Source organism: Temnothorax nylanderi, unplaced genomic scaffold (genome assembly GCF_030848795.1).
Source record: "Temnothorax nylanderi isolate EJ_2023f unplaced genomic scaffold, tnyl_v1.0 TNYL_tig0016_pilon, whole genome shotgun sequence".
Taxonomy (NCBI): domain Eukaryota; kingdom Metazoa; phylum Arthropoda; class Insecta; order Hymenoptera; family Formicidae; genus Temnothorax; species Temnothorax nylanderi.
In genome coordinates, this window is record NW_027249078.1 from 2,136,972 (window position 1) to 2,153,037 (window position 16,066).

The following is a 16,066-nucleotide window of genomic DNA, read 5'->3' on the forward strand; positions in this document are numbered from 1 at the left end:
ATCGCGAGTGTCGCGACCAGTCGCGACTCGCGAGCTTGAGCGGGGTGGGTGTGTGAGCCTTGTGAGTGGGTTTCGTTGAGGCAAACGCGGTGAGTGGTGTGCGGTCGTGCGGCGGAGCATACGTCGTGGCAGAGAAGCCGCGCATCACGAGAATCGCGGAAGTCTCGGGTATTCGCGATGTACGGCCGCCCGGCGATACCTGTTGCGCGCGTTCCGGCACGGACCGGCTCGTCTCGCTCGCTCGCTCGCCAGCGTTCCTCCTAAAGTGATTCACGGCCGCCGCGCCGCATCGGGCCGCGAGGCCGCGAGGCCGCGACTCGAGCGAGGCTGAGCGAGGCGCGAGGGATGCACCGCCGCGACGCGTTTGCGCCCGTTGTTGACGTTTGTTGCCCGTAGACGCGCGCGGGTGCTGCGCCGCGGCCGTCGCGCGCGTGACAGTGTGTGTACGTACATGTATGTGTGTATCATCGCGACACGTCCCTCGTCGGGCCGTGCTGCGTCGGGCGGTCTAGCCGTCTAGAGCAGCGGCGCGAGTCGACGTCGCCGAAAATCTCCGTCCGTGATATTCGCTGGAGGCGCGAACAAAAAGAAGAGGAAGACGACAACGCAACGACAACATGGGCATCGTACAGAGTCGCAGCGGGGAGAGCGATGGTGGTGTACGTGAGGTTTTCGTCGGCGGTGTCAAGGCCGGCGTGCCTCATCACTCGTGTCAACCCAGCATGGGCATGGGCATGGGAATGGGCATGGGCATGGGCATGGGCAGCCTGGGCGGACCTCACGCGCGCAGCGGCAGCGTGCGTAGCGCGCCGAGACAGCCGATGCCGGACGCCGTCGAGCTCGAGAGGCGCTTCACCAAAGTGCTGGTGAGTGCAAACCGCAAACTGCAACTCCGCTCTGACCGCGCCGCGCTTTTCTCGCTCCTCCGCTCCGTTCCGCTCCGCTCCGCTCCGCTCCGCTCCGCGATCGTAGCGGACGATATCGAATCTGCCCACGTAGTCTCGGCAACCGTATGCACTTACTCCGCGATATTCTGAATTCCCGTTGTTTATGCAGACATTGGCATTTGAAAACTTCGACAGGCTACTGTGTGCACGAAACGGCTACGCTCCGTTTTGAATGAATATTCTCACGCGCGCTTATTATTCACTCAGCTGAGATTTTTCAGTTGAATAATCCTTGAAAAATATATTCTTACTCATAATGTTTAATATGAAATGAGAATTATTTCGCGCATTCGCGTACGCGTGATTGCGTCTTATCGTCTTATTATTTTTTTCTTATTCTTTCTTTGCTCCAGCGATTTCCCGACGTTACTTGGGCGAAAGTAGTACTTGAAATGACAGTGTGCTTATTTATCCGAGCGAAAGCAAAATAAATATCTGCGGTAATCCCTCGTCGTCAAGTACACATCGATATATATATATACACACACAAGTAAATCTCGAATAACACGATTAATTGGTTCCATTGTTATTGAAAACCTGAGTTATATTCGAAACTTGGAATTCATACAATTTTGGAGATTACGTTTCGTGCAATTTAAGGCTCCAGGATTCACATAAAATTAGGCATTTGGTTCCAAAGAATTATCTAAAAGAAACCTTTAAAAAATAGAGTTGTCACAATTGTTTACCATACTACTCGCGAGACGGCGCAATTTATCGTACTTGAGCCATTTAAACTAGGTATATAATATTTATTACAACTTTTATAAATTCCTTAAACTTCTCTCACTACAATATAGTTGCCTAAAATTTATTAAGATTTATATATCATATTTCTTTATTCCGAGTGGCATTATTTTTCGTCGTGAATAAAAATAGCCTATTTATGTAGAGCATCTTGACAACGTCTTGACATTCGAATATTCGCGGTGACTAATTAATGCGCATTAATTGATCTGACATGCATAATAACTCTTTACGACTTACGATGTCGTTATGTCTTTAATTAACATGCTTTAAAAAATAAGAATATAGAATTAACACTATTATATGAAATGTTAACTGCAAATAAATCAATCATTTTTAAAATCTAAATAATCCTTTTAAATTATAAATATATCATGCTTATTATTAGATACTTATCTCACAGACAGCTTGATTTCTAAAGTGTCAACCGTTCAAGTATATTTGGTTGAAAATTTAATATAAATATCTTGAAAGAATCAATACCGCAGAGAATGGGGATATCTAATACACCTTTCTGTTAAATTACTTTTAATATTCAATATAGGTATGTGATTTTAATCACACACATTATATCGTTTGTAAGTAATATGCCTAAACAAAACGAAAACAGAAAAGAGCAGGACAAATTATCGCTTTGGAGTTTGTAAAAAAATTCATAAATTGATAATAGACACAATTATAAATTTAATTTATGCAAGAGAGCGTTAAAAATTCGATATTTTAGCGTCACGTGAACCCTATTCTATTATTAATAGCAGCAAGGGATATGTTTATTTTTTATTCCACGATTAACGGTAATTACGCGATTATTATGTAATATGGAATCAAATTATTTGATACGTAAGATCTATGAATCATTTATGTCTACGACCACACAGAAACTGAATAATTGATGAACTGAATTTCCGTCTCGAATTTTCATTTCTTTCGTGAAGCGAAATGTCGAGAGGTTGAAAGGAAGAATCCGTGTGCTGAGAGAAAAGATAGAGAGAGAGAGAGAGAGAAAGGAGGAAGAGAGAGGGATGAATGACGAGGTGGAGGAAGACACGGCACACCTACGAGAGCAGCGGCTCTCACCAAATGCAATTCGATTGTGCATCGTTTATAGCCAACGTTGCGGCAACGACACAAACAACAAGTACCCTTACTTCGTTCATAATATTCAGTTCGCATTAATTCGCCTTCATTCGATTTTCTTCACTCTTTCATATATATATCGCGCTGCTCCTTCTTTTTTCAGTCCGCTCTTGATATTCATTAAGTTAACCACCAGCTCAAAATAAATTCTAATTCTATATTGCAAAGTTAATTAGGTGTTGGAAGCGTTTGGTAGAAAATTAGATACATAATGGGGAGAGGCTGATTTAACGTTAAGTTGGTCTCCTCTATATAAAAAACAAATATTCAATACATAAATTGGAAAGAAAAGAAAACGCCAGAATTAGGTGCTAATTATAGGTGCTACTGCTCTAAGAACTCACTATATAGGATATACTGGAAACTGGAAATATATTTAAGTATTTTTCAAATATATCATCAGTTTTCCAGTCTGATTTATATGAAATCAATTCGGGCGCACGGTCGTATACTACACAAGTCGTTACTGTCGTTAGGCGATAGTCCCACAATGCGCTGCGCTAACAAAGCGCACCGCTCACCACGTTCGAATGCCGAAGCGTACGCGCCATGTCAGGCTGTCAACTATCGCGAGCTATATTTACAATTACCGGTCCGCCGCTGATAACGACGGAATGAACTAAGCGATGGCCGCTGCTCTCCACGTCCACTGCCGTCGTAACGAAGGGAATGTAACGCATCCGAGGCATCGCACGTGGCATCGCGTGGCGAAAGTTCAAAGGATCGTTCAAGAAATCGTCGGAGGCGTGCGAACGTTTAATAACCCCCCGAGCGAGAGATCATCTTCGTGGGCATCATCATCGTCGTAATCATCATCATCATCATTATTATCATCATCATTCTCATCATCATCATCATCATCATCATCATCATCATCATCATTATCATCATCATCTTGTCTCAGCAGCTGAAAATATCGTAGGACTTGGTTTCATTATAAATGCTTGTTGATGAGTCACCACCAGTAAGTCGTACACATCGTAGAAACCGCCTTGGATCACGGGACTCGGGGCACCAGGGCCGCGCCGAAGTTTTTCTCGACCTCGATGCTATATCCTCGCTCGCCTCTCTTCCCGCCTCTATCGGTCCTATACAGCTACGGACGGAAACCTAATAAAGCTTGAGAGACGAGTCATTGCTTTATTACTCACGCGATTAGACGTCGTACAAAACTAACGAGTACATGGTTTATATATAGATACTTGTATAGATACTATTATACATGGTTTTACATAGATACTGTAGTATAAACGGTAATAAAAAAATAAAATTAATTATGTAAATATTAGTTAAATATAATACTGAATGATATATAAATAAAAATGTAATAATACAACATCATGCAATATCAACATAGAATTATATAATATAATAATAGTGTTTGCATGGTGAATTGTAAGATACGTGAATTCATCGAAATCTAACGATTTTTTTCCATGCACATTGTTTTCTGCAAAGCATAAAATTGGTTCGTGTAAAAAATAACCGAGACGAGAGCAATAACCGGTCAACTCATTTCCGAGATGGTCAACCACAAGTGCAGGAAACGTATTATCCGCAAACAGTTATCTCAATTTACCAATTCTCATACAACAAAGAGAAACACATGAGGTTTTACGCGGTACTTTTGTAGTACCACGACTAGTAAGGCTGCAGTATTCGGTTGCAAATAGAAAAAAGCTGCAAGTAATTTAGGGTCAAGTGACATTTTTTTTTAAAAGAGCACCAACACTTTATTCCTAATTGATCCTGTGATAAAAACGGATACCTCCAGTTGTGCATTACTAATTATTAAACTATATACGGTCTCTCATTAGGCGATGCGTTCCACGCCCTTAATGTTTATGCTAATACCTACATGAGTTGGCGATTATTAATGATTACTGCTTATATAGTCGCTTCGTTACCCTATTTTTTCAGATAATTACATTATCGGACAATTATTCTAATTACGCGCGTGACGAGTCATAAACGTTCTATACCATTTCTACCGTTAATAATTTAAAATGCAAATATTGACCTATATCCTAGATTGTTGCCTATGTAATACTTTGGATATGGATAAAAAGATAAGTTTATTAAATTTAATTATTTGTTAATTATATATTATATATTTAATAATTCATTTAATGTCATTCAATCTAATAATTTTTTTTTTTTTGGAACGAGTATAATTATTTTTATGTACGTAAAATGTTTCTTGTTAATTATTCAACAATAACAAGTATACTTACACCTTAAATATAGTCCAGAGTTAGGCGTTATAAGAGAGATTCGAGATTTTGAGCAGAAACGAAAACGAATATTCGATGGAGAGATTTTGCTGGCCCCGGCCCTATCTGTTTCTACGCCCAATCATATTCGTTTTTGTTTTATCTTCGTTCGTTGGACCAAAATATCTTTCACTCCCGGTTGAACCGGCCGGGGGACATTTCTTTTTCATGCGTGTTGATGAAGATAAGTAGTAGTGATGAACACGAGAAAAATCCAACTTGATATAATTTGTAAGTTTAAGATATATACAATACTAATTAAAATGGTATAACTTGATGAAAATTACATTTGCTCGAGTTGTTGTTAAGCATTCAAGTCTTTTTTCGAGATTTACTCTAATTATTTAGACGTTACGAATAACATTCTTAAATAAACCCGTCATCTTCTTCGCAGACTCATTTATCATGTCGTTTATCGTATGGATCTCCCTCGTGGAACACGCGTTCTCACGAGGGAGATCCATACGCACGCAACTGTATCGAATGTAAAACCAAATACAGACACTGATGAAATCAATGAAGTAATATCAAACGCTCGTTTATATAATAAGCGTTTCGCGATGCAAAAACGCTGCCGGAATGCGCAGGAATTTTCGTAATTGGAGGATCGGCAGTCTCTCTTGTGTTGCAACTTCTTTGAGTTGCTTTGGCCGGTAGTAAAGTACCACCGCCATTCACTCGCGGTGTCGATTCCTCGTTGATTCATCTAATGCGATTAATTATTTCGTTAATGAAATTATTTCTGCCACAGAACTTACGACCTATTTTTTAAGCTAAAACATTTTATTTTCAAATTAACTAATTAAACGATATCTTTACGAAGGAAAACTTAATTATCGTTTAGCAAGATGTACGTGGAATGACGATTGCGAGCAAGAGTTGAAAGATAGAATTAATACCCGGTATTCCGTAGGATTAAAAATGGAAGTAGCCAAAGTTACGAAATTATATCCCGTGCGTAAGCGCTGCGCAGAAAGACGATGATTTTTTACGTGAATGCGACGTACACATAACGTGACACTGAAGGATTAAATGGCTCGCTCGCGTGCGCGTGAATGACGATACCACACGTGTCTACCTCTGTTTGCATTTCTCGCTGAGATGATGGTTGTCTCGCATTGCGACGCATTCGTGTCCTTCTGGTCATGCCTCCGACTGCGTAAACAGGATATCCAAATGACACCTATGGCGCACACACTGCAATTTCGTTATACTGTGGGAATGTGCTGTGTGAAAGCGACGGAAAATTGTATTATACAATTCACGCACGCGAGCAATATGAGACCGCGGAGACGACCAGACGACGGCGAATTTATTAGATTTCCGCAATGTCTATTTTTAATTCTTCGCAGTATTTACAATTAGATTCATTTCTTGTTAAATCTAATTGAATTTGTAAATTGTTTATAGGCTAAAATTGGGCAGTTTTTATTTTTTATCTCTAGTTTTATAGTAAACATTTTAAGAGAGAATTCTTATAGCTCAGAAATATTTATATAAATTGAGCACATTTTCTCTCTTACTTTTTTTATAAAAATATATACACATTTTTATACATTATAAACATATTATTAATCTAGTTGCAGTGAGGTTTTATGTTTCGATTTGTATAAAAGAATGTAATATTACATTCTTTTTTTTTTTTTTTTTTTTTTTTTTTTTTTTTTTTTTCCGAGAAGTCCTTAAAAGTGCAATTTTCAAAAATTGTATTATTGAAACATTTTGGATTTCCGAGTCACAATGAGCGGTATCATCATAAAATGTTCTGTGCGTGAATATTTTTTCAAAAAACAGACCTTCCTCTTGTCGCGGCAAAGAATAAAAAAAAATGAAAAAGGAGAGATAGTTTCCCGCGGGGAGGAACTTTCGACCTGGAAAGAAATGCATGTGTATGCCTATGTGCTGTACATATGAGGCATTGCCCGCCGCGCCATGAGGAATATCAGTGTGTTATCGATCGAAGGCGGAACTCGTTTGACCGGGTTACTAAGTTTTATCGAGTAATTACGTGGGAACAGTATGCACGGCATAATGTTTATTACCGTGGGATTTGATTTTCCATAAAAAAGACAAAATATCTGTCAATGGACTTGTATATCCGCTTTCTATTTGGATTAGACAATTTGACGAATCTCATCTTTGTCACTCTTAACTTCGAGATTGCATTCTTAAGCCAGAAAGTTTTCAACATGGAAATATTGCAACGGTGATATTGTGCTCCGTTTTATTTATTTCCATTAATATATATTTATGTATATGTATATGTATAAATAGAAAATATTTTATGTCGATATATTTCAAAAATTATTACGGCAACAAGGCAACAATTAATTCATTGAGATTTAATTGATTTACCATCTCTTTTTAGATTATAATCTTATATTTTATGTAACCAGAAAAATTGAATTTTAAATTAACCATAAATACCATAAGACTGCAAGAAAAAGCATTTTGCATTTTTTTTTTATATTTTGAACTGTATGTATAATTCGTTTTTTCATTAATGTTGTGAAATAATTGGCGCTTTATTTCTAATATACTATTTAAATAAAAGTTTCAAGGTTTTAATAAATCCTAAGAGGAAATTCTGGTAAGATATATATATATATTTTTATTTCGTCTTTTATATAAGAAAAATTCCGTCGTCGCTTATGATCGGCGTGGAATTCTTCTTCATTCAAACTCCATGATTTTGAAATCTGGCTGACGTTTGCGGCATCACGTGCGTATCGCCACCACGTGCGATGACGCGGGAGATCTCAGGTAAAACTGATGACCGGCACGTTAACGTTGACCGGCCAGAATTTCCTTCTCGTGAAAGAGGACAAAGAAAAGCCAGGGGAGTAAGCGTATGCGCCGAGAAATGGCCCGTGGCCAAATGGCGTGCACGTGCGAATAGAGCTATTCCTGGGCAGTAAATAAAAGAGCCTGCCAGTCGAGGGACACTGGCCGCTACTGATGGCGCTTAAACGTTGCTGCTTGACCGTGAAAATTCTTGGACAATTTAGCTAATTTTAATGCCATGCCTATTTAAAGGGGTACCGCACTTACGTTAGCAACACACGTTTTGACTAGTTGATCGATGGGAGTCTCACTTGATTCAATTTCATATGTGTGATGTTTTATTATATTGATAAAAATATGTCGGAGTACGAACGGAACAGTTTATATTTGCTGGTATAATTACCATATTTCCATAATTATAAATATGTTGAACAGTAAAAATCTAATTTCTTAATCCAATTTATTAATTAATTTTGTAAAGGTGAAATTATTAATTATATAGTTGTGTAGTCACATGATTTAAACTAGAGCATTTACAATAGTTTAAATACCTTGGCACATAAGAATTCTTCATCTTATCTACATTTTTTGAGATGTTAAAAATAGAGTTTTGTTTTACTTAAAATTCATTAGATTTCGCGAATATAATATATAAATTAAATACAAAATATTAGACATTAAACACTAAATTTACCGTGATGTTTTCTCGATATAATTGTCATCTATATATTATATCGCGACACGGGTTAGAATTACCTATGTTAATTAGATGCTTATTTGCGATATCAACGGTCGATTTCACGACAATCAATGTCATCTCGAGTGCAATCCGTCTAGCAGAATGCATAGAAGGAGAAATCGCTAATTCTCCCTTTCATCATGACAATCGGTGTGACTTCGGCGACTGAGGAGCGTCGTAATAGCATGAGATTGATTGCATTTCTAGCGCTGATATTAAATCGCGAGAGGTGATCGATAATCCCTAGCCATTGTATGCTAATAACTAAGGCAGGTTGAAAAGAAAACAAGGATTATTTTGTTAGAGCCGCGTCGTCCGACGTGAGTCGCGACCCGCGACATGTACTTATGTCGACGACGGGCGTTGCAATATTTATCTTATGTAAAAAAAAAAAAAGAATTCGAGCGTGCGGAATCGCGGACGGGCTTTCCGGTCCGCACGTGTTGCACACTGTCTGCATATTGGGGCGTCGGCGTCGCGTCGTAAGGAACCCTAGTGGGATCGCAGATGTGCATCGTAATCGCAGAAAGAGACGATCGTTGTAAAGCGAACCTCAATCGTGCGCTGTTCTTGGTCGCGAGTCGCGACTAAGAACAATTTCTCTTTGAATTTAAAACGTGGAAAGACGTGGAAACGTATATCATTTTGCCTTTTTTATATCTTTCTCAGGAGATATTACTGCACGTTTTTCGATTAGATTATCATCATTTTTTTATTCTTACGTGCGTTAAACGATAGTCGCCTCCTTTTTCGTTCGTTTCCTCTAATGTCCCTTCATCGTCCATTAATCCGATGTATGTATGTTTCTCTCTTTCTCCCGGGTCATTACCCTTTCACTTTTTCTCTCTCTTTCTCTTTTTCTCCCTCTCTCCCTCTTCTTCCTTACCCGTCATACATACATAAATGTATTCAAGCGTGACGTGGGTGAGGACGAGGGTGTCGGCTTGGTAAAGCACGATGACTGCCACAACGGAGGATCCTGGGTGTGTTACACGACACACTGCGGCTATAGGGATGCTAATAATGTTTCAATAACATCGATAACTACGTGGTTTTACTTTCACAACTGTCGAATGTTTTATAGAGGAATGTGAACTTTGTATACTCGTTGAGCACAGTCAATGATATAGAGACTAGAGACAATACGATAATTCTGAGAAATCGTCAACATAACTACCTAATCAAATCTTTTTGCTGATTTTGAAAGGTCGTCTTCTAATCGTTTCGATTGCCAAAACTGCAATACCCTATGGAAGAAATACGTATCAGAGTTCTTTATTATATATCATCATTAACTATTTTTTCCCGTAATTATGTTTTGTATTAATATTCTTGTACTGTCAAAGTATTCAGATGTGATTAAAATCATCAAAGTGTATATTTAGTGCAAGCCACCCCCTTTCTAAAGTTTGGACATCTTATTAATTGTTAAAACGCTAAAACATTTTCCATGTATAACGAAATGGTTTCGCTTATATTTAAAAAAAATTTACGTACGATAAAAGATGAAAGTTTCGACCATGCGTGTAAATTCTTCTCTCATTTACAAAAAGGTATTCAAGCCTTCGCTAATTGCATAATTAATGCATGGTTACCAATATTCCCGCGCGGTAACGAAACAGCTTCGTGTTGCGTTCCGTTCGAGCACGCGTCGCACCCTTTTTTTCATCTTTCTCCATCGCTTTTATTCCAACCTGTTCCATCGGCCGCGGTCGGCCGTGTGCACAATCTCGCTTATCCGCCCTCGCTGGTGTTATAACGCCCTTTCTCCTAACATCCCTTCGGCTCTCCTTGAAGATCAACGATCTCGAATACGAGTCCTTTGGGATCCCTTCGTGAGGCGATGTTTAGGCCAACCGCAAAGTGCTCTCAAAGGTCCAAATATATATATCCACTACACATTCAACGACATGATCGCGATCAATAGTGCACTGACCAGATTTAAAGATCGATATTAACATTGATTTCAATTTAAATCAAAATGTACACTTAATTATTGTATATTAATCGACATTGGAAGGATCCGGTCCCAAGTTCAAAAAAGTCCGGAAAGATTCTATATAAGATTAATAAAATAGAGGTGAAAAAATAAACATGAAAAATATGTATTGTGTAAAGTTGAAAATATTTCTCATATTTCGCCGTATTTAGGCCGCATTTAGTATACCAAAGGCAAATTGTAACAAAGCCAAGTCACTATGTTCTCCTAGACTTGAAATTATATATTTTTTCTTATTCACCTCTCACTAATCTGAATTTTGCATATTGGACATAAAAAATTTCACTTTAAATCTGTGGTAGAATAAATTCAAAATTTGTCTGATTCAGTTTGCGCTAAACGCGCAAAGAGACGTAGCTTATTTTATGCATATTTATTTATTTCCGCTAAAGAAATCTACTTGACGTTTAGGTCGAGCAGCAATTAGCGGAATATGAAACACTAACTGGGAAAGTGTGGAGCGTTGAAAGTGCAGATGACGAGCGAGAGATAGAGCCGAATATTTTTTTTTCTCGTGACTCGTGATTAATTTCGTGCGGCACGAAGCTACCCCGCGTCTTGGAACTTGGGCGAAAGTTTTCAGTGGAAACTAAGAGAAAGATACTCTAACTTGAAATGTATGCTGAAAAATCTAATATCGTGTAATATAAAAATCGAAGATATATGTATAGTATATGCTTAACGCACTAACATTTGGAAATCACCAATATCTGAACGATTTAGACTTTGGCAACTATTTTTACTAGTTTACCTCGTTTTTCTCATTGTAAATTAGTAGGGCACTTACGATATTGTGCTTAGTCACACATTTATTTGCCTGTTGTAGTGTCAATGATTAAATGTCTGTTACGTTCATTTATCAGATTACATCGTGCGAACTTACATCGAGAGGCCTTGCACACGCAGTCTCTCTCTTTCTTTCTCTTTCTCTCCCTCTCTCTTTTGACGGGAAGAAATGGGCAGCAGCAGAGAGGAAAGAAGTAGCTACGTACACATGTATAAGGCATATGTGAGTGAGTGAGATGATGTCACCGCGCGGCCGGGTGCACATCGTGACGTTATCACTTAATTTTAGACCACCGTATCTCTCATTCAAATTTGCGACAGCACCGCTGTCTCGCGCAGTCGAGGTTCGAATAAGCTCGCGCGAAAGCTTAGAGCGCGATGTAATCAATGTTACTAAAAACTTGTAGCACTAAATATATTAAAGATAACACATATCTGTTACGTGATGATTTTATGAATAAAGTTCGTCCGATAACTCTGCAGAATTTTTTTAGACAACTAACGTATATCTTTTTAGACTTGTATACCACAAGTTGGTAGCTAAAGGTTAAATTTAAGAAAACAATCGCATGAGAAACGTAACTTTATCCAAGAATTATGGACGGGAGAAATTAGTATAAAGTCGCATAATTACATTATTCCATAAACTTGGCATTAATTTCGGGATAATAACCGCATACGAATAGCAATTTCAATCATGATGTGTACCTGCATAAATTATAATCTCGAGTACACAATATCTCTCGGGTTCTATATGTATACTTTGCTCGCGTGTGACCGTACGAGTGTCACACCGTTAACAACGATGGCATTAATGACTTGTGTGCATGGCGTGTGTTCAAATGACAAGTCGACGGCGATTCGCCGAAGCTCAAGTACTTGACAACGGTCAATTCTTTCGTGTTTTGAGGATGCTCACACTTGGCTATTGAGCATGCACAAGTACGTTTAATTTGTGCACCAATGGCATTTCTTGTGTCACTTGTTGGCTCCTCTGCTTTTGAACGCTCTTCGCGGGCTTCTTTTGCCGTTGACGCGAATAAATAGCGTTTTATTTATATATATAATTTGTTAAATTTTGATCAAGTCGGGAGAGGGAAACTATAGAGCTAGACAGACGTCAATCTTCGACTTTCCGGTAAAATTATCCTAGTTCATTAATCTTACGAGAAGCGAAGGGTCTCATATGAGAGAACCATTGATTTGATTAAAGCCCCTTTGCTCCAACACCAAATGTGAAAGGATCCAGACGCAACTTGGAGCAATTCCCAATAGCGCGAGTTCACGCTTCTAGTATCAAAAAAAGGTTTGTCACATCACTTGGATTTGTTAATAAATATCCGTAAAATATCGATACAAAGAGGCGCGAATTTTATTCTTCTCGTGTGCACGGCATGAAATAAAATTCCATAAATCTTATAATGAAACATGAATTGAAAAAGCAAACAAAAAAAAAAAACAGCGAGACGCTCATGATGAAAGCGAGTTGACCAAAAATTTACCCTTTCACCGCGCGCGGGCAGATAAATGTCCCGGGTTGAAAGTTCTCTCTTGTTAGTGTCCGAAGGTCAGTGTCCGTGTAACGAGCAGTAGTCTGCTAGTAATCCCCGTGAACCTACCAATAAAGATTAGTTTTGTTCTTGACGCCGTTAAGACGTCTTTTTATTGCCATCGATATGACCGTTCAAGCATCGGACGAGGTAATCCAATATTTGTCAGAGAACAAACGAGATGACTGCGAAAGTAAAAAAAATATCCACATGCGGAAACAAAATCAAGTAAACCAAGAAAAGAGTAAGCATAACAATTTAAAAAGCAAATTTTTTTTCTTTATATATGTTTCGATCACGAACGAAAGCAAATGACCACTGAAACTCGAGTTTGCGTATCTATCGGGCGTCACCGGTCGCATCCTGCCTATTGTGAAAGTATGTACCCCATTAGCGGTAATCCGATATTTCTGGTAGAACGCAATTACGCGGTAAAAAGCAGTTTCAACAAACCGAATTGAATTGAGTACGCTGAGTACGGGAAATGCGACGTGCTCTCTATGTTTAGATAACCGCGCTATCGATTCATTAAGATACTTTTAGACGTCTCAATTTGCGCGGTTGATTCTTCACAGACGAATTTATTTTTTTTTAAGCAACACTTTGCACAATCGGAGATTCATATTGCCGTTACACTGAAAGGGAAAGCGCACTGCAGCGAAGTGAAACCGACGATCACCGCGCCTCTCGTACCGTTCGAAGTGTGTTTTGACCTTAACAATTACATCCATAGGGCATAGCAGAAATCACCGCTTTCTCTCACAGTTACTAATTTTCCGACATGTTTTACCGCAGTCGTACGAAGAGTAGGAAGGCAGAATATGTAATGAAACAAAAGTAACAATTTAATAAAAGGCACATACTTTTGTTATTAACACATATATAATGTACATTTTATACATCTAATTACAACATATATGTAAGGAACAAGAAAAACCTATTTACTTTTCTAAAATGTCTTAATTAGAAGGTATTATTTTAATTTTTTACACTTAAATGACAATGTCTGTATATATATTGTCCGTGTAGCCAACGCCGTACACGTTGAAAAGTTTGGAACGTCCAAAAAAAAAAAGGAGTTATCATTTGAACAGCGATAATGAAAATGAACGCCCGTTTATCGCTTAAATATTTCTCGCTCGTTTCTCAGAGGGAAACTCGTTCTGTGCTCCCGTTACACGGTCGAAAAATGAAAAAGAGAATTACTCGCTCCAGTTGAGTAGAAACCATAGCTCCAGAACAAATATTATGCTAATGCGACAGAATTGTAGCATCTCAGTACATAGTCATTGCCACGAAACGGAAACAGAAATCGTGTTACGTTGCTGGAAATTGTAACTTAGCCTGGTCACTGAAGGAGAACGCGCGTGTTGGCTTTCTCCAAGGAGCAAAAGATCAGGCAGAAGTGTTAATTTAATCTAACGTCGAGTATAAAGGTGATAATCGCGTAATTACGTATTCGAAAATTCCGTAATGTTATTCCTTATCCGACAGAGCAAAAAACGTGTGCATATCTGCACGCACAAAATATCCTCCGTTACAGTTTCATACCACGTGTGCGTAGTGGTACATGTGTGTGCATTTATGTGAGCGAACACACGAACACGTATACAATTTAAAGAAATATTAAAACGAATTAATATTATTATTAATATTTGTTTGCAACTATCTAGAAATATAAATATAAATAACTCGGAATGTAAAGAAAATGTGTAAAATTCAGATACATAAAATATGAAATTTCTTAGCCGATCGTTAACAACGGTATAACAGTAAAGTATTATATATTGTTTCTTGTGTACTGTGTGTGCAGGCCTCTATGGATCTACCACCGGATAAAGCGAAACTTTTGAAACAATATGACAACGAAAAAAAATGGGACATCATATGCGACCAAGTGAGTATAGATACATTATTCTCAGAATAATCTCAAGATAAAGATTGAGATATAGTCGTAGATGGAATCGTAAATAGAAAAATCAGAGATCAGAATTGACGTAGGAAAAATAATACAAAAGATATTGACCTATTTATCGTATTTCTTTTTATATTATTACCATCGTTACTATTGTTGTTGAGATGATAAAATTCTATTAATTTTATACGACGTTTATACGGCTTTTTGCGTGTAATCGGCATTACAACCATTAGCTATATAATAAAATATAATTAAATAATTCAAAATGAAAAGATAAAAGTGCATTCTCAAGGGATAATCGCGAGTCACGCGGTTCATTCCGATGCTCGAGCCAGCTTGTAGAGCATATGCGTAACACAAGACGGATGTAACGCAAGCCATGCTATTATACGATGCGCGGCCTGCAAAAAATACGCAGCATCCCTTTTCACGACGGCATTCGTGTACTCTCGTAGCCATCCATGTTCTCGTCTCCAAATGTTATTGGCGAGGCCGCCTCACAGACGCAGTAATTCATAGAAGCTAATCTTTGCAAGGCTCAGTCGCGCGGGCAACGACAAACGGGATATCTTTCAGAACTTTCAGAACTTGGAAAATCTAAAAAAGTTTTTTCCTTTTAAATCTGCTCCCCTTAATTCTAACTGCCACGCGGTATAATCATCTAGTGACGGGGAGGGTGAATAAACACTCTGGTATAGAATCGCTTTAATCGTAACAAGAATTATAATTAATAATTCAACATTAATTCAGACCAAAGATAATGTGTCATTTTGCAAGTGGTTTCAAAATTAACGCTTTAGCATTAAAGAGTTGTGTAAATGTCAAATTATCTTTACGGCAGAGATCGTGGATATTAATTGAATTTGAAAGGTTCATATGAAATCATTTGTCACAATATTTATATTTGCAGGAAAGAGTACAAGCTAAAGATCCACCGTCCCATTACCTGGCGAAGTTACGTACTTACCTGGATCCCACAGCATCGCGAAGCCATCGAGTACGTTGTTTTATTTTAATTTTTTCATATCTTTTTGTCTCCAATATTATTTTCTCGAATATTAACGTTTGGATTATTCATATATTTCGTTAATTTTTATTTACACATATGTTAATATAATTAATTTTTCGAGCAAAATTAAATATATTTTAAAAACATGCTCACCGCATAATTAACACAAATGTGCCT

At 38.2% G+C, this 16,066-nt stretch overlaps 1 protein-coding gene across 3 annotated transcripts in view; it reads left to right on the forward strand.

The window, feature by feature from the left end:
- The window catches only part of Frl (formin-like protein), a 25,749-nt gene continuing 9,683 nt past the window's right edge, over positions 1 to 16,066 (forward strand). For all 3 annotated transcript variants that reach the window (XM_071698876.1, XM_071698877.1, XM_071698878.1), the window contains exons 1-3: positions 1 to 866; positions 14,776 to 14,859; positions 15,791 to 15,877. In XM_071698876.1, coding sequence (XP_071554977.1) covers positions 618 to 866; positions 14,776 to 14,859; positions 15,791 to 15,877 — 420 coding nt within the window. In that variant the 5' untranslated portion in view covers positions 1 to 617. The remainder of the gene's footprint in view (positions 867 to 14,775; positions 14,860 to 15,790; positions 15,878 to 16,066) is intronic.